This window comes from Dromiciops gliroides, chromosome 6, assembly GCF_019393635.1.
Source record: "Dromiciops gliroides isolate mDroGli1 chromosome 6, mDroGli1.pri, whole genome shotgun sequence".
Classification (NCBI taxonomy): domain Eukaryota; kingdom Metazoa; phylum Chordata; class Mammalia; order Microbiotheria; family Microbiotheriidae; genus Dromiciops; species Dromiciops gliroides.
Genome location: NC_057866.1, coordinates 77037852 through 77057935, shown reverse-complemented (window position 1 = coordinate 77057935; position 20084 = coordinate 77037852). Strand labels below are relative to the sequence as shown.

The window sequence follows — 20084 nt, the reverse complement described above, 5'->3', positions numbered from 1 at the left end:
TTAAAAAAGAAAAACAACCAAAAAGTAGAAACAGTATGGTTCAATCTGCATTCAGGATCCACGGTTCTTTTTTCTGGATGTAGAGAACATTTTCCATCATGAGTTCTTTGGAATTGTCTTAGATCAATGCACTGCTGAGAGGAGCCAACTATCACAGTTGATCATCACATGATGTTGTTACTGTGTACATACAATGTTCTCCTGGTTCTGCTCACTTCACTCAGCATCAGTCCACTTAAAGTCTTTTCAGGTTTTTCTGAAATCTGCCTGCTCATATTTCTTACAGCACAATAGTATTCCATTACATTCATATACCACAACTTGTTCAGCCATTCCCCAATTGATGGGCATTCTCTCGATTTCCAATTCTTTGCCACCACAAAGAGAGCTGCTATAAATATTTTTGTATATGTGGATCTTTTTCCCTTTTCTGTGATCTCTTTGGGAAAAAGACCTAGTAGTAGTATTACTGGGTCAAAGTGTATACACAGTTTTATAACCCTTTGAGTATAGTTTCAAATTGCTCTCCAGAATGATTGGATCAGTTCATAGCTCCAACAATGCATTAGTGTTCCAATTTTTCCACAGCTTCTCCAACATTTATTATTTTCCTTTTTTGTCATATTAGCTAATCTGATAGGTGTCAGGTGGTACTTTAGAGTTGTTTTAATTTGCATTTGTCTAATCAATTTAGAGTATTTTTTTGTATGGCAATAGATAGCTTTGATTTCTTTATCTGAGAACTGCCTCTTCATATCCTTAGACCATTTCTCAATTGGGGAATGACTTGCATTCTTATAAATTTGATTTAGTTCCCTATATATTTTAGAAATGAGGCCTTTATCAGAAATGCTGGCTGTAAAAATCGTTAACCAGATTTCTGTTTCCCTTCTAATTTTGGATGCATTGCTTCTGTTTGTACAAAAACTGCGTAATTTAATGTAATCAAAATGATCTATTTTGCATTTCATAATATTCTCTATCTCTTGTTTGGTCATAAATTGTTCTCTTCATAGGTCTGAGAGGTAAACTATTCCTCCTCCTAATTTACATTATGGTATCACCCTTTATGTCTAAATCCTGTATCTATTTTGACCATATTTTGGTATATGGTGTAAGATGTTGGCCTATGCCTAGTTTCTGCCATACTATCTTCTAGTTTTCCCAGCAGTTTTTGTTAAACATTGAGTTCCTATGCCAGAAGCTGGAGTCTTTGGGTTCATCAAACAGTAGATTACTATAGTCACTTACTACTGTGTCTCCTGTGCCTAACCTAATTCCATTGATCCATCACTCTATTTCTTAGCCAGTACCAAATAATTTTGATGACTGCCACTTTGTAGTATAGCTTCAGATTTGGTATGGCTAGCTGACCTTTCTGTGCATTTTTTTTCCATTAGTTCCCTTGATATTCTTGACCTTTTGTTCTTCCAGATGAATTTTGTTATTATTTTTCTTGCTCTATAAAATAATTTTTAGGTAGTCTGATTGGTATGGAACTGAGTCAGTAAATTAATATAGGTAGAGTTGTCATTTTTATTATATTAGCTTGTCCTCTCCATGAGCAATTGATATTTTTCCAATTATTTAGATCTGATTTTATTTGTGTGAGAATTGTTTTGAAATTGTGTTCATAGAGCTCTTGGGTTTATCTTGGCAGGTAGATTTCCAAGTATTTTTTATTGTCTACAATCGCTTTTTTTTGGAGGGACAATGAAGGTTAAGTGACTTTTCCAGGGTCACACAGCTAGTAAGTGTTAAGTGTCTAAGGCTGGATTTGAACTCAGGTCCTCCTGAATCCAGGGCCAGTGCTTTATCCACTGCACCACCTAGCTGCCCCGACCACCTAGCTGCCCCTACAGTTGCTTTAAATGGAATTTCTCTTTCTATCTCTTGCTGCTGAGCTTTGTTGGTTGTGTATAGAAATGCTGATGATTTATGTGGGTTTATTTTATATTTTGCAACTTTGCTAAAGTTGTTAATTGTTTCAAGGAGTTTTTTAGTTGATTCTTTAGGATTCTCTAAGTATACCATCATATCATCTGCAAAGAGTGATAGTTTTGTTTCCTCCTTGCCTATTCTAATTCCTTTAATTCCCTTTTCTCCTCTTATTTCTAAAGTTAACATTTCTAGTACAATATTAAGTAATAGAGGTGATAATGGACATCCCTTTTTCACCCCTGATCTTATTGGGAATGTCTCTAACTTATCTCCATTACATATAATGTTTGCTGATGGTTTTAGGTAGGTGCTGCTTATTATTTTAAGGAAAGCTCCACCTATTCCTATGCTTTCTAGTGTTTTTATTAAGAATGAGTGCTGTATTTCGTCAAAAGCTTTTTTTGCATCTATTGACATAATCATAATTTTTGTTATTTTTGTTAGTGATGTGGTTGATTATGTTGATAGTTTTCCTAATGTTGAATTAGCCCAGCATTCCTGGTATAAATCTTACCTGGTCATAGTGTATTATCCTGGTGATGACTTGCTGTAATCTCTTTGCTAATATTTTATTTAAGATTTTTGCATTGACATTCATTAGGGAAATTGATCTGTAACTTTTTTCTCTGTTTTTGCTCTGCCTGGTTTAGATATCAATACCATATTCGTGTCGAAAGGAATTTGGTAGAACTCCTTCTTCACCTATTTTTCCAAATAATTTGTATAGTATTGGATTTAATTGTTCTTTAAATGTTTGGTAGAATTCACTTGTAAACCCATCTGGCCCTGGAGATCTTTTTCTTAGGGAGTTCATTGATGGTTTGTTCAATTTCTTTTTCTAAAATGGGATTATTTAAGGATTTTATTTTCTCTTCTGTTAATTTGGGCAGTTTGTATTTTTATAAAAATTATCCATTTTTTGTCAAATTTATTGCCATATAGTTGAGTAAAATAGCTCCTAATTATTGCTTTAATTTCCACTTCATTGGTGGTTAATTCACCCCTTTGATTTTTTTGTTTGTGTGTTTTGTTTTTTGTTTTTCGGGGCAATGGGGGTTAAGTGACTTGCCCAGGGTCACACAACTAGTGTCAAGTGTCTAAGGCCTGGATTTGAACTCAGGTCCTCCTGAATCCTGGGCCACTGTGCCACCTAGCTGCCCCCACCCCTTTGATTTTTGATATTGGTAATTTGGTTTTCTTTTTTCTATTTTTTTTAGTCAAATTAACCAAAAGTTTATCTATTTTATTGATTTTTTCATAAAACCAGCTCTTAATTTTATTTATCCTATAGTTTTCTTACTTTCACTTTTATTAATCTCTCCTTTGATTTTCAGGATTTCTAATTTAGTATTTAATTGGGGATTTTTAAGTTGTTCTTTTTCTAGCCTTTTTTTTTTTTGGCAGGCAGGGAGGGTCTGAGGCCAGATTTGAACTCAGGTCCTCCTGAATACATGACTGGTGCTTTTTCCACTGTGTCACCTAGCTGTCTCCCTTTTTCTAGCTTTTTTAGTTGCATGCCCAATTCATTGATCTCCTCTTTCTCTATTTTACTCATGTAAGCATTTAGAGATATAACATTTCCCCTTAGAACTACTTTGGCTGCATCCCATAAGTTTTGGTATGTTGTCTCATTATTGTCATTCTCTTGGATTAAGTTATTAATTGTTTCTATGATTTGTTGTTTGACCCACTAGTTTTGTTTTTGTTTTTGTTTTTCTTTTGGTGAGGTAATTGGGGTTAAGTGACTTGCCCAGGGTCATATAGCTAGTAATTGTCAAGTGTCTGAGGTCAAATTTGAACTCAGGTCCTCCTGAATCCAGGGCCGGTGTGCTCTATCCACTGGGCCTCCTAGCTGTTCCCCCCCTCCCATTCTTTGGGATGAGATTATTTAGTTTCCAATTAATTTTCAATCTTTCTTTCCATGGCTCTTTATTACATGTAATTTTTATTGCATCATGATCTGAGAAGGATGCATTTACTCTTTCTGACTTTCTACATTTGACTGTGAGGTTTTTGTGCCCTAATACATGGTCAGTTTTTGAGTATGTGCCATGTACTGCTGAGAAAAAGGTATGTTCCTTTCTATCCCCATTCAATTTTTTCCAGATGTCTATCATATCTAATTTTTCTAAAATTCTATTCACCTCTTTAACTTCTTTCTTTTTTTGTGGTTAGATTTATCTAATTCTGACCGGGGAATGTTAAGATCTCCCTCCAGGATAGTTTTGTTGTCTATTTCCTCTTGTAGCTCATTTAACTTCTTTAAGAATTTGGATCCTCTGATTTTACAATACCAGGGCAGTTCTCCTTGATAATTTCCTAGCATATGGTGTCTAGACTCTTTTTCTGATCATGGCTTTCAGGTAGTCCAATAATTCTCAAATTATCTCTTGTGGATCTATTGTCTTGGTCATTTGTCTTTCCAATGAGGTATTTCACATTTTCTTCTATTTTTTCATTCTTTGGATTCTGTTTGACTGATTTCTGGTGTCTCATGGAGTCATTCGCTTCCATTTGCCTAATTCTGACTTTTAAGGCATTATTTTCTTCAGTAAGCTTTTGCACCTCCTTTTCCATTTGGCCATTTTTTTCTCCCATTTGGCCAATTGTATTTTTTAAAGAATTGTTTTCTTCAGTCTGCTTCTTTTTCAGTGTAACTTTCTCTCATTTCTTTTTCCATTTTTTTCTTCTACCTCTCATTTGTTTTTTGAGAATTTGTCACCAATATAATTTAGTAATTTATTCAGTGCCCTACTTTTATCAGAATAAGACTTTGAGTAGATATATAATTAGTTGGAAGTCCATTCTTTTATCTTCTGCTGGGTTTTGTTAGCATTATGTAGAAATACTAATTGGTATTATGTTATATCTTGTTACTTTACTGAAGTTAGTTTTAATTGATTTTTTTACTGTTGTAGAATCACCAGAGTTCTCTAAGTAGATCATATCATATACAGATAGTGATAATTTTGTTATCTCTTTTCTTGTGCTTATTCCCTCAATCTTTTTTTCTTATCATTGCTATAGCTAGCATTTCTAGAACTACATAAAGTAATAGTTGTGACAAAGGTCATCTTGCCTTACCCTTGATCTTATTTGAAAAGCCTCTAGTATTTCTCCATCAAAAAAAATGCTAGTTGTTGGTTTTCAATAGCTACTTTTAAAGAAAAGGCCATTTTATTCCTTGCTTTCTAGTGTTTTTTTTCTTAACATAAATAAGCATTATGTTTTGTCAAAACCTTTTTCTGCTTCTATTGATATAATCATATGAGATTATATTTTTATTAATATCTAATTTTTATAGTTTTCCTAATTTTTTGATAAGTTCACAATAAAAAAATGAAATTTAATTTTAAAAACATAGTAGTGGATTTGGTCGGAACTTATTTTTTGAGTGACTTTAGACAAATAGCTTAAATTCCCTGAGCCTCAATTTCTTAATCTGTTAAATGAGCACAATACTTGTTTCTTTTGCTTGCCTCACAGGGTCATTGTTACAATTCAGTTCGAAAAACCTTAATTAAATACTTACCGTGTGCCAGAAACCAGGGATGCAAAGAAAAAATAAACTCATTTCTCTCCTCAAGGATCTTGTGTTCTACTGTGGAATGGGGATGGTAACATATGGTGGAGTAAATACAAAAAGAGGGAGAAAGCACTAGCCACCATGGAGTTTAGGAAAGGTTTTGAAAAGGGCATAACACTTTTAGCTGAGCCTCAAAGAGGAGTAAAGAATTCTAAGAGGTGAAGGTCAGCATACTCCTAAGGTTTGAGTCTGTCATAATGCTGATGATAGTACTATTGAGAAAAAATGGGTAATCGAATGGGTGGAGTAGGTTGGTAATGGGTGAGGAAGAAGGTGATCTCATTTCTAGATACATTAAATTTAACATGATATTGGGGTGCAAGTGTTCAACAAACAACTGGAAATGCAAATCTAAAGTGTAAGAAAGAGGTCAGGGCTAAAGATGCTGAGTTAGGGGTCATTAATGTAGAAATGAAGAATGAACCCTTGGGAGTAAATAAAATTGCTAAGGATTAGAGTATATAAAATTGATTCAAGAATAGAATCCTGGGTGGGGCAGCTAGGTGGCACAGTGGATAAAGCACTGGCCCTGGATTCAGGAGGACCTGAGTTCAAATTTGGCCTCAGACACTTGACACTTACTAGCTGTGTGACCCTGGGCAAGTCACTTAACCCTCATTGCCCCACCAAAAAAAAAAAAAAAGAATAGAATCCTGGGGAATGCAGCTTCCTTTATATCTCACCTTTATTAGATGTTTTTTTTGGTTGTCTTTTTTGTTGATTTGTTTTCTTGGTCTCCACTCACTTATTAGAAATGACAGGAGACTTAATTTCCAGGTCTATTATTTAATTCTGTGATCTTTGGCAAATTACTTCTGGGTCCCATTTGCCTCATTTGCAAAATGAGGGGGTCATTCTAGGTAGTCTCTTAGGTCTTGTCTATGATGAATTAACTAAACTAACCTTTATTCAAAATATAGGCAGTAAAAGCCAGATGGAGATTGCTCATGTGGTATTTTTAAATGTCTGTATGAACAGAGGCTGTGAAAGAAGTTATGCAGAAGAAACTTCTTCAGGCTTGGCTACATTTTACTGAAGGAGATATCTTACAGTTTCTTCATCGACTGGATGTAGAAAACTGCCCTGAAGTGGCCGACTCAATTCTGAAGGCCTTGTTTGCCACGATTCCTCTTAGTGAACTGATGGAAGTCTGTAAAAACAGTGATGGCAGGTAAATAGAGGATCAGTCTCTTTTACTCTGTCTTTCCCTTCTTTCCCCTCAGAGTGGGAGGCATGAGCTTGTGGATAGGGAGAGATGTAATTGATTAGACACAACTTTCCTTGATAGACACACATCTGGGGAGCTGGGATCTGTTTCTGATGTGTTACATGACCATTATTGGCAGATTACTACCTTTAGTTTTATTTTCCATGTGTTTTTGAGAGTAGTATAATCTTCTGGTCTTGCTTTGTCTTTGCCTTTGCCTTTCTATAGTTGTGTGGCTGTTCTTTTTAATCTTTGCTCTTTCCTACATAAAACTTCTATTAGATGTGTATCAGAATCTATTCACTTTCTTTTTCCCTTTTTATTACTTTGATCTTGTACTAGCCAACAATTTGATCACTTTGCTTTTTTTTAATCCTAAATTTATCAGTTCCTTTTTTAGGGGTGAGGATAAGAGAGGATGGAAAAATTAAAATGAACTTGTAGTTAAAAAAATTATAGCAGCTTTAAAATTTGGCTCTTTCCTATGTAGAGAATGTACTTTGTTAGATTTATCCTTTTTTAACTGTAAATTAACTGCCTTCTTTTTTTTTTCTTTAATCAAGGAAATTGATCCCTGTGGAAACACTAAACCCTGAAATTGCTTTGTATTGGAGAGTTCTTTGTGAATATCTGAAATCTAAAGGAGATGAAGGGGAAGCTTTCTTAGAACAGATTTTGCCAGAAGCTGCTATCTATGCAGAATATCTGCTGAGGTAAAAAAGTTCTTTTCTTTTTTCTTCTATCATCAAAATATTGATTCTAGGAATAAAACTAAAGCTTTCTTAGTCACAAATAGGCTTTGAAGAAATAGAATATTTGTGGTAACACTATTCGAGATATTCTAATTGAGCCCTTAAATCTGGAGAAACTTTTCCTGAAAAGCATCATAGCTGCTAAGGGGTGCAGTGATGGAGTACTGTACGTGGAATAAAGAAAGCCTGAGTCCAGTAAGTGATGTAAATAAGGCCTTCTACAAAGTTTAAAATGAAAACAGCTAAGGTTTCCATAAAATGTGAAGGTGGGCAAAGCATTTCACATCATCTCTTTTGAGTCTTGCATTAGCCCTGGGGCATTGCCAGTAGTATTATCACCTCCCTGTTAGCACTGAGGTAACTGAGGCTCAAGAAGGTGGCCTTGCCCATCCATTGTCACACCACTAGCTGTGGAGGAGACAGTTTTGAAATGTACTGGTTCCAGGTTCAGCACCTTGAACTGGACTGCATGGCCTGTGTGGCTGTGAATCTGTGATCTCTGCAGCTCCTGCATTGCCTTGTTACCTCAGGCTCAAATGAAATAACTGAGTCAAGTTGCTCTATTTACTTTTAAGCACAATAAACATGTCACTTTTAAATATTATAAATGGGTAATTATGGTGATGCAGTTCATTTAATACTTTGTGTTTATAATGTACTTTACATACTTTGCCTCATTTAACCTCATCAGACCTTGTGGGTTGTTATATTCATTTGACACATGTGTAAACTGAGGTTCAGATAGACTAAATGAATTGCTTAAGATCACACAGCTAATAACAAATGAGAGTGCTGGGATTAAACCCAGGTCTTCTGACTCCTGCATGTCTTGCTTCTTCCACTTATGCAATCCTATGTTTCTTATGGGAAATATCTGTATTTAAAGGAATGATAGAATTATAAAAAAGAATGTTTATTGAATCAGAGAAGCCCTATTTAGGAGACATTTCCAGGTCCTAAGGGTTTTAAAATTTGATTGAAAATGCTTGATTTAATGGTCACTGAATTTTACTATATATGTCAATCAATATGTTTATGTAATTATGGGCCTAATGCCACATGTTGACTTTGTTCTTTAATAAAAATAAATGCAAATTTTCTTAGTATGTAAAAAAAAAAACCCAACCAATAGCACTATAGGCTATATTTATCAATCATGTATTTTCTTCTCTTGGTCTGGAACTAAAGGGGTCAGGTGGCATGAAGTTGTAAGTGTCTCCATAAGGGTAGGAATGACTTTTACCACTCCACAGAAAGGTTTCTGGATGGGAAGAGTGTCACTTGAAAAAGCCTCTAGAAATAGTAAATGATTAGTAGTGTTGTAGTGATTTTTTGTGTACCTGTATGTAGTAGGTGGTGTTTGGTAGGTTGTTTTAGGAAAACAGTAATTTTACTAAATGATGTCTGGTAAATTTAAGTTTAACTTATTAATTTAACTTATTCAATAGTACTTGACAAGTTTTAAAAATTATTTTTTAAGCCACTGATTCCCTTCACCTCCTAAAAACATTTGGGGTGCCAGGAAATCCTTAACTCTCACCAGTACTCCTTTAAGAAATTGTATTCTTGTTCCTTACGTTTATCTCAATGATGAGCAACATGATCTTGACTATGTCAGGCACCTCAGTTCAAGATTTGAACTATTTATTCACTACTTGAAATGACAGTATTTCCATGGTCCCTAATGTTCAATTCAATAAACATTTATTAAGTGACTACAGTGTGTCAGGCCCAGAGCTAAGTGCTGGGGCTACAGAGAAGGACAGACAGCGCCTGCCCTTGGGGAGCTTTCAGTCTAATAGGGGAAGATAGCAGATAAGAGGAAGCTCAAAAGTGTGGGTGGGTGGGAGTGAAGGACATGGGGAAGGGGAGGTTACCTATCTAGGGGTGCTGGTACCTACTGTTGTTGTTTGTCCTTCCTTCTGGAAGAGGACCATGACATCAGGAGGTGATACCATGACTGGCAGTGAATTGGATTTAAGTGAGGGAGGGCTCTGCAAAGTCATCAGCCTCTCTCTTCTGGAGCCATCTGGGCCCAGTGGCAGGATATTCATTAGGACGACTGGAGATGGCTCCACATGCAGTGGAGACCTTGGTCTTTTTAAGCTAAGGTCTTTTCCATGTCTCAGCAATGAATGAATGAATGGATAAATAAATAAATGGAGGAAGGAAGGAAGTGTGGAAGGGGAAGACCCTCAGGGTTTCTGGCTGAACTGAAGCAGTTGTGATTTATACTTACTCTGAACCATTAAGAGGTCAAACTGACCAATCAGGCTTGGGCTGGGACCAACCCATAGTTGGCCAGTCTGTGAGAGTCAGAATGTCTTGGGGTTAAAGTGGTCCAGAAATAGAGGCTGTGAATCACAAGTCATACTACAAGGTTGGGCAGAGCACCTGCAGGTAAGGGTATGATTCCCTGTATGGACAGAGGAAGGAGAAGGAAAGGAAGAAGGGGAGAAAGGTCCGCATCTGAGTAAGAGCTGCCCCATTGGGAACCCAACTGGTAAGCTCCAGTTGTAGCTTCCTCTCCCTGTCCTTCCTCTGTCCATATGGTGAATCATACCCTTATCTGCAGGTGCTCTGCCCAAAGAAATATAAGTTGGAAGATAATAGATTTAGGAGGAAGGTTGTAAGTTCTTTATGAATGAAGGCTTTGGGAGGAGATTAGTTCTCTACCCTCCTGTCCACCAGTTGGAGAGGAGAGGCAACAGGGTTAGTTGAGAAGGTACAGAGTATCCAAACTTGTCATTCATTCTTCAGGATGATTTCAGATGATCAGCTTATTCTGGGCATGTAGTTCCCTGGAGTAGAGCTACTGATGGAGATGGGTAATAGAAAATATTCATTTTTAATTTATTTTGTACTATATATTTATTTATATTTAAATCAAATTAGTTTTCAGCAACCTAAGAAAATAATCTGAACCATGAGAAATTACTTTTAAAAATTAATGAATGTGTAAACCTTTTACCACATAATTAATTTAGAGGTTGGTTACCCCAAAATGAAATGCAGCATTAAGAGGAAAACTCAATTTTCCATTATGAGAATGATGTGTATTTCCATAGTTGGCATTAGTTTTCCTTGGTAATCAAAGAGCAGACCACCCCGTTCCTTGACACCCCCCACAGTTGAAGATGTTGAGGCTTAAACAACTTGTCAAAGATCCCATAAATATAAAAAAACAAACCAAAAAACTAAAATGAGTATGCAGGGGAATGTATGATCAGGTGCCCAGATGGGTGGTATCCTAGTATTGGCAATTAATGTGGGGGTGGGGGAGGGGAGGGTGTTCAGAGGAATGAGGGAAAATGTGAATTGTAGTGGTCTTCTGGAAAGGTCTCATGGCGGAGGTGGCACATGAACTAAGCTGGGGAAAATGTTCTTAAGGTGGGGCAATAGTAATGAAAAGGAATATTGGATGTTGGGGGGGTGGTAGTGACCACCATGGCTAGAGAGGAGGGAATGCTGTGTCAGGGAGCTGTAGAAGATAAACCCGGAAAGGAGAGATCAGACTTATTTATGCAGGTGATTGCAGCAGCCTCCCGATTGTTCTTTTCTCAGGTCTCTTCCCTCTTCAATCCATCTTCCACACTGCTGCTGACATGATGTTTTAAAGACCTGGTCATATCACTCCCACAACCGTCAAGCATCTTCCATGGCTACCCATTGCCTCTAGGATAAAATACAAAATGCTCAGCTTTGCACGAGCTCTCTACAGTGGCTCCTCTCTACCTCTGCAGTCATTTTCCATTCCTTCCTTTATTTTAGTCAGACTAGCCTACTACTAACCATTTCTCAGGCATGGTACTGTATTCCATTTCCTATCTCCATGCCTTTGCACAAATAGTCCTCGATTTCTGTATTGTTCCTACTTTGTCATTTCCATCCCATGGTTCCTAACTTTTTTCAAAGCATAGCTTAGTTACCAACTCCTGCACGAAAGGCCTTTTCTTATTTCCCAACCCAACCAGTTATTTGTACTCTTCCTCATAGAATTATTTCATATGACTTTGTATTTGCTTGGGCTCATAGGAGTTGTTATCTCAAAATAGAGAAGTGTGAGATTTAAAATTGGATATTAGATCATAAATCTCCCCTACTTAACCTTTCCCTTAATTTATCTCCCAGACTAGTAAATGGAAGAAGCTTTTGGTTTTCTAGATAGACCTTTTATTGTTATGGTAGTCACAAGGTGATGTTGATTAGGATAGGAAAGTAGAAACACAATTCAAATCGTCTTAAGTCTAAGCTTAGTCTATATTCTTTATAAAAACTCACCAAAACCGAAGGCCACCTTTGGAGAGAGAGAGACCGTCTGTGCAGCACAGGCAGGAGACCAGCAGAACAGGAAAAAGCCCCACTTCTGTTCTCTCCTTGGCTTTTAAGCTTGCACCCCGGAAGTCGAGTGCGTAGCAGGCAGTCTGACATGTGCAGCAGGCAGACTGACGCGCGTAGCTCATGCCGTTGGTCTCCTCCCCAAAAGGGTGGTCCTTCAAAAACTGGCGTCTTTCAGTTATCCTGACCGACTGTTAAAAAACTTTCATATTTTTTTACCACAGAAGGAAGCTTTAGAGGTCATGGGCCAGCCCTCTAATTTGACAGATGGAGGAACCAAGGCCTGGAGAGGTCAATACATGTTAAGCAGAGCTAGAATTTGAACCCAGGTCCTATGATTTTTAAATTGTATGCATGTTTTATCTCCCCAATTGAATGTTAAGTCTCAACTCCAGGGACCGACCTTCCTCCTTCTCCTCCTCCTCCTCCTCCTCCTCCAGTGCCACGTGTGTAGTAGGTTACTTACCAAACATCTGCTGATTTGATTTGAGTAAAGGTGATGTTGCTTTAGGGAAATGGGTGTAGAGAATGGGTTGGAAGCAGGGGACCCAGCTAGGTGACAGCAGGAATTCAGGTCTAGAATAAAGGCCTGGTTGGTAGTGGTTGGCAGTTGGAAAGAAGGGGCTGGAAATAGGAGATTTTATGAAGGAAGACTTGATGAAGCTTGACAAGTAGTGGAAAGTGGGGAACAAAGGAGTAGATGAATTAAAGATAATTTAGTTATTTCAAATTGAATAGCTGAGACAATGAGACCACTGATGGAGTCATAGAGGGATTTTGTGATAAATGATGTTGGTGATAATAATACCTGGCATTTATATTGTGCTTTAAAGCATTTCTCAGTGTTACCTCATTTGATTTTCATAACAACCCTGTGAAGTAGGTACTGTTATCCTCATTTTTTAGACGAGGAACCTGAGACAGAGAGGTTAAGTGACTTGATCAAGGTCATAAATGTGGTGAGTATCTGACTTGAGATTTAAACTCAGGTTGTCCTGCCAAGTTCAACATTCTATCCATGAAACTAGAATATATTTTGTGCTTATATTTCCCCATTTTAAAATTGAAAACTTTACATTCTTGAATCATATATTATTTTGTAAAAGCTCATAATGATAAGTCTTTCTAATAAATGGCCTCATTATAAACTTATCTGTATAAGTTCTCTAATACTCAGTTTAAAAGGAGGCTGGTCCTTTTTGTGACCTATTAGTAGTTTTAAAAAGGTATTGTCGGGGGCAGCTAGGTGGCACAGTGGATAAAGCACTGGCCCTGGATTCAGGAGGACCTGAGTTCAAATTCAGCCTCAGACACTTGATTAGCTGTGTGACCCTGGGCAAGTCACTTAATCCTCATTGCCCCCCCCCACAAGATACTGTCTCTTGATGTATTTTAAAAGATATTCTGCTTTTATTCAATTCTTTTAAATTTAGTTATATTCAGAACATTCCAGTTGTTACTGAAGAAAAAAGAGGAGATTTTGCCTTTATTGAAAATTTGATGACAAAAGAGTTTATAGGTCAGCAGTTGATTCTAATTATCAAGTCCTTGGATACCAATGAAGAGGGAGGAAGGTAAGTCTAAATATGTATATGTCATTCATATTTATTTTGTTCCACTGATTTCTTGTTCCTCTCCCCCACTCCAAAAGGAAAATACGTTTTTCTATTATACAAATGAATTAACTTTATTTTTATTCAGTTTGCTTTGACACTGACTTTTCTAAGAAATAACTAGACTCTCCAAACAGAATACATTTTCTGAAAATAGTTAAATGAAACCACCTGGGAGGGATAGTATATTCATTATAAAAATGATATCTATCTGATTATATCACTACTGTAAATAGTTGTTTTTATTAATGACATTCTTTTCTTATTCAACAGTAGTATGGTTTTTTATTTAAACATTTACATCTTTTAAAAAATTATTCCAGGGGCAGCTAGGTGGCTAAGTGGATAAGCATCGGCCCTGGATTCAGGAGTACCTGAGTTGAAATCCGGCCTCAGACACTTGACACTAGCTGTGTGACCCTGGGCAAGTCACTTAACCCCAATTGCCTCACCAAAAAAAAAAAAAATTTATTCCAGCAACTTCTAGTGATATTTTATAAACAGTAATATAATGATAGGATTTTGTCATTTTATCCTAATGACTTAATGTAAACAAGTGAAGCCCCTTTAAAAATTATTTTATGTAAGATAGAAGTTTGATTTTAACTCGCTTTGCCTCCATAGGTTTTTGGGTCTGTAGTTGTGTATTCTGGCAGAGAACACAGATGACTCTAATTAAGAAAAGAGATGACACTTTACAAATCAAGTATATTTGTATTGTCCTAATCAAGTTAACATTTGTTTTTAATACAGAAAGCAATTATTGGCTGTCCTGCAGGAGATTCTTACCTTACCAACTCTCTCCATTTCCTTTGTTTCTTCCCTGGTTGAGAGACTGCTTCATCTCCTTACTGATGATATTAAGAAGACACAGATTGTAAGCAATTTTCTTTTCTGTAGGAGTATTCATAAGTATGAGAGGCAGTGTAGTATATTGAGTTTTCTGATCCTGGTTCAGTGACCCAGGGTGTGTCATAACCCTCTGTGTGTTGTTCAGGCAACACCCATAGAACTTGTCCACTAAATCATGGGCAACTTCCATTTCACAAAATCACACATCCTTGTGAGTGGTCCCATATTCCTAATAGCTATGAATAGAGTTGTTTATACCAGCGTCATTATATTTAAATTGGAATTTTATTGTGCTGTCTTGTGGTCTAATAGCTTCGTGTGAATTAATTTTATCTCTTTAGCCAGAATTTAACTGTCGTCTAGATGACAGTGCCTATCTCAATTTTTTTTCTTTTTTGTATTTCCCCACGCCTAGTGAAGCATTAGGTTCCATAGTAAGTCTCAGTCCATATTTGTCAAAACATTTTGAACTGGTGTAGATTTGGGAGCAGGTGGCAAGTGAGCTTCCTAATCCATCAGCTCTTCAAGATGGCAGCTTACCGGTCTCCTTTTCAGGTCTTGACGATTTCTCTGACTGTCCCCCATGCTTTCCCTCCTCCCAGCTAAAATCCCACATTCAACAGGAAGCCTTCCCTAACCCTCTTCATTGCCGTGCTTTCCCTCTTTTATCATTTTCCATTTGTCCTGTATATAACTTGTTTGTAGACACATTGTCTTTCCCGTTAGAGGGCAGGGGCTCTCTTTTGTCTCTGTTGTCCCCAGTGCCTAGAACATTGTAAGTGCTTAATAAATGTTTATTGATTGAATGAGTGACTGAAAAAGAGAGAATAGAGTCACTGCTTTTACTTCTTGTTCTTAATATCCTGTTTTGTGAGACAATCTGAAAGGACATTCTCCTGTCCATTTTTCACGGAATTGACAGAAGATCAAGTTTGGCTAACAAGGACAAGAAGATCATGTAGAAAAGAAGCAACATTTAGCTTTACGTTGTTTAATCTGTAACACTAGTCATTTTAATTTTTCGAGCATTGACTATGAAGAGCAATAAACCTTTTTCAGATTGTGTGTGTGTGTGTGTGTGTGTGTGTGTGTGTAGTCTTCTCTTCAAAGAATTTTTGATACAATGTATTAGATTAACTCTTTCTGTTTCTTCTCCCTCCCCCCCAGGCTAGTGATGTAAAACTCTTGTAGTTTTCAACAGCAATGTTTTTTCAGATGTTTTTGTCTCATTTTTCTGTGGAGTCTTGATAGGATTTTTTGTGTCTAGTAGTTTCCTATACTTGAATGAAATAAATCTTTATTAAGCAACTACTGTATGCAGAGTAATGTGATAGGCATTCTACAAAGATAAATACAATCCAAATTGAGAAGATACATTTCCACAAATAGCTATTTTACAAGTGATAATTTGATAAGTGTAAAACTGAGGTCTAAGCAAAGCACCATAAGAAATTTGAGGGTAAAGAATGCTTTCATCAGGTGGGGGACTTAAGCAGAAGGAAATTGCATGGATCAGTGGATCATAGACTTAGGTTACCTGGTCCTGTCCTCTTATTTAATACATGAGGAAATTCATAGAGGTGAAATGACTTGGCCTAAATAAACTGGTAATAATGGTAGGCAAGGATTCAAACCTAGAATCTTGTGGGTGAGTGGGGAGAATCATCCTGAAGGTGTTAGAAGTGCTAAAACCAAGTAGATAAAATCTCAGTAGATAAAGTTTCAGATTGGAGAAATCCAGTCATAACAATAAACAGTCCATTTAAAAACAGGAATATGGATATTTCAGAGATCCATTTTAAAAATAGTTTAAAAAAATTTAAAGTTGTCCCAAAGAACTCTCAAATGTTTCATAGTATTGTTACTTGGGAAGCAAACATTTTTCTTCCTTCATTTTCATATACTTTGCATGTATTTCAAAAATTCTTGATTTGAAATGTAATATATATTATCTGAGTTGTAAATTAATTACAATGTTGTACATTCCATTTACTACAGGGCAGTCATCCTTGGCATCCTGAAGTCTAGCAAGGGCCAGGATTGCGTAGATTCTTACATTTTGAATTTTATCTTTTAGTGTAATAAGAATAGCCTCATTAATTTTTATCAAACAAATTAGGTATTTTCCACCATCTTTTCCAAATGACTATAAAATGTTAGTTCTAAATCTGACTACATTACCTTTTGCTTCATGAAATCATATTTAGGATTAATAATAAAAGGGATTATACAAAATAATCTCATTTGATTTTTCTTTATAATATGTAAACAAATACACTTGCACAATTCAAAAGATTATGTTTTTTACTTTCTGAGAATGTTCATATCATTTTGTAAAATATAACAGGTTAATATCATTTTTACATTTTTTGACTTTAAATAAATACTTTCTTTTTTCCCATCATAGCCATTGTAGGCATTAGAAATAGCATGACAAAGGCATGGAGGCAGTAGTGAGCAGGATGAAAATGGGGCATAGTGAGTAGTATAGTTTAGCTGGAACATAGCCCAGGTAAAGTGAGTAGTCTGAGGTAATGTTTGAGGGAAGTTGGATCCAGATGGTGGAAAGTCTCAGATGCCAGTTTCAGGAGTTTATACTTTATTTTTTAGGCAAGGAGGATCTGGTGAATATAGGGCCTAGCAATGGTAGATATTTACTCAATACTTTTTTTTAAATGTAATATGAAATAATATGAATAGAGCAGTATTTCAGGAAAACTACTTCGGCATCACGTAGGATGTATTAAAGAGTTAGATGTGAAGCTGAAAGGCTAATTAGAATATAATGCAGTAATCTAGATGAAATAGAATACAGACTAAACTAGCCTGTTTGATAAAAGTAGAAAGGAAGGAACAGATAGGAGATTCATTGCTACTATACAGTCAATAGAACTTAACTAGTAAGTGGATGTACAGAATGGGGGAAAATCAAAAATGATTCTCAGCTTATTAGCCTGGGTGACTTGGAGAATGGTGGTATCATCAACAAGAATAAGTCAAGGGGAGGCATAGGTTTTGAATATACAGTACTGAGTTGTAGGTGCTCCTGTTACCTCCAAGTGTGATACTCAGTAGGTGGTTCAAAGTTCAGGTCTAGACCTCTGGGGGAAAGTTGGGAGTAGAATTATAAATTTTTATGTAATTTGCATAGAGGTGATCACTGATGCTTTTGAGAGTTAATAAGAGCATCAAGAGAGAAGGAGGAGAGAAGAGAACCAACAAGAGAATGTTGGGAGAAATTAGGAGACCTTTGAGAGAAAATAACCACTGGGATTTCTTTGTTCATGTCAGGTTACAGAAATTATTTCAGAGATCCGGGAGCCCATAGTCACTGCAGACATTTGTGAAGATTCTGCTGAAGTAAGAAAAAAAGAGCTCAGAGTAAGTTCCTTCCTAAGTGAATATAAATAAATGGTGAAGGCCAGTGTAGTTTTTAACTTCTGATTTTTGTTTTAAACATGGTCTGAAAACTGTACCTGGAAGGAAGATAGAGAAAATTACAGCCTATTTTAAAAATTCACATTTATTGATATTTACTCTGAGCATCAGAATCTTGATCAAAGTGCATCTTTAAAAATGGATCATGCGTTTTGTTCTTTCTAAAAATGGATGTCTTTCTGCTTGATGTCATTGTGCTAAGTTTTTGCCATTTAATTATTTGATATATTAAGCCTACAAATGTCACTTTACTGCAAGTTTCAATAATAAATTTAATAGTTATTTTTTCAAATCCTCATATCTTTCTTTAGCTGGCTGAAGTAAAAGTAAAGCTTATTGAAGCCAAGGAAGCTTTGGAGGAATGCATTACTCTACAGGATTTTAATCATGCATCCCTGTTAAAAGAGAAAATAAAAGAACTAGAAGATACCAAAATGGATCTAATAAAAGAAACAGAACAACTTGAGATTAAGGAAGTTCACACAGAGAAGGTACAAATTGGAAGCTGTTTTCATTCTAAACTTCCACTACTGTTAATCACCTTAACTAAACCTTCATTTTCCTTAATTAAAGCCAGAAACCTTTCCGATTGCGCTTTGGACTTGGAGAGTTAATAGCACTGTGACTTAGTCATAAAACCTGCCATTCTGGCTTGCTTCCCTGGTTCAGAATTGGAAAGCGTTGATTCAGCTTCTTATAGCTAGTATGTTATGCATTTATGTATCCTGCTAATCATAATGACCTGAAGTCTTTGTACTTCCTTTGCTTTCTCATGATTTCTTTCCTTTTTTCCATAATAGAATAGAGGGGAGGGAGGGGGGAGTAGTTTTTTCCTACCCACTCCTCTCTTTGCAAAAGAGATCTGGTTATTCTCTTTCAGATCAAGTGTAGGTCATCATGGCAGTGAAGCTTCTAATATCATTCACTCTGACTAATGAATTCTTCACATCAGCTCAGCTTTAGTGGAAAAGTAATCTTGCATAAAATAGCTAGATTATCTTTTGTTTTTTGTTTTTTTTTTAGTGAGGCAATTGGAGCCAAGTGACTTGCCCAGGGTCACACAGCTAGTAAGTGTTAAGTATCTGAGGCTGGATTTGAACTCAGGTATTCCTGACCCCAGGGCTGGTGCTCTATTCACTGTGCCACCTAGCTGCCCTGCTAGATTATTTTTTAACAATTTTAGCTGTCTGTTACTATTTTAAAAAACTGTTTCTTAGCATCTCTTTTTTTTGGGGGGGGGGGGCGCAATGACGGTTAAGTGACTTGCCCAGGGTCACACAGCTAGTAAGTGTCAAGTGTCTGAGGCCGGATTCGAACGCAGATCATCCTGAATCTGGGGCCAGTACTTTATCCACTGTGCCACCTAGCTGCCCCTCCAATTAACTTTTAATCTATGCTTCTATGGCCCTTTATTAAATGTAATTTTTATTGCATTTTGGTTTGAAAAGGGTGCTTTTAATATTTTTGCTTTTCTGCATTTGGTTGTGAGGTTATTATGCCCTATTATGTCAATTTTTGTGAAGCTGCCATGTGCAGCTGAGAAACTCCTTTCTAGTCCCATTCAGGTTTACTCTGCAGAGGTCTCTCATATCTGACTTTCCTAAGATTCTGTTCATTGCCTTGACTTCTTTCTTTTTTATTTTATCTAGGTCTGATAAGCAAGGTTGAAGACCCCACTCCCACTCCAGTATAGTTTTACTGTCTATATCAGCCTGTAATTCATTTAACTTTTCTTTTGAAAATTTGAATGTTATACTATTTGGTGCATATGTTTAGTATTGATATTATTTCCTTTTGGGGGGTTCATTTTAGCAAGATATAGTTTCCTTGCTTTATCCCTTTTAACTAGATCTATTTTTGCTTTTGCTTTGTCTGAAATCAAGAGTACTACCCCTGCCTTTTTTTACTTCAACTGAAGAAAAGATTCTGCTCCAGACCATTATTGTATCTTTGTGCATGTCTCTCTGTTTCAAGTGTGTTTCTTGTAGACAACATCTTGTTGAATTCTGGTTTCTAATCCATTCTACTATTGTTTTCTTTTGTTTATCCTTCTCTCTTTCTTTTAATACTGTCCCTCCTCTAAAGTCTCCCTTCTTTGTCTTCATCATCCTACCTTTCTTTTATCCCTTTCCTCTCCTACTTCCCTGTTAGTTAAGATAAATTTGTATCACTAGCTGATTGTCTACATATATTTTTCCTCTTTGAATCAGTTTGGATGTGAGTGAGATTCATGTGTTACTCTCCCAGGGGGTGGAGACAATATGGCAGAGAAAAGGCAGAAACTTGCCTGAGCTATTCCCCAAGCCCCTCTAAAAAACTTTAAATAATGACTCAAAATGAATTCTGGAGTGGCAGAA

General features: G+C 36.5%; 1 protein-coding gene across 1 annotated transcript in view; it reads left to right on the top strand.

Annotated features, from left to right (window-relative positions):
• Positions 1–20084, top strand: part of NCAPG (non-SMC condensin I complex subunit G) — a 53197-nt gene that overhangs the window by 12581 nt on the left and 20532 nt on the right. Inside the window, exons 6-11 of the mRNA XM_043971798.1 lie at positions 6506–6698; positions 7298–7447; positions 13258–13398; positions 14191–14314; positions 17581–17670; positions 18039–18218. Coding sequence (XP_043827733.1) covers positions 6506–6698; positions 7298–7447; positions 13258–13398; positions 14191–14314; positions 17581–17670; positions 18039–18218 — 878 coding nt within the window. The remainder of the gene's footprint in view (positions 1–6505; positions 6699–7297; positions 7448–13257; positions 13399–14190; positions 14315–17580; positions 17671–18038; positions 18219–20084) is intronic.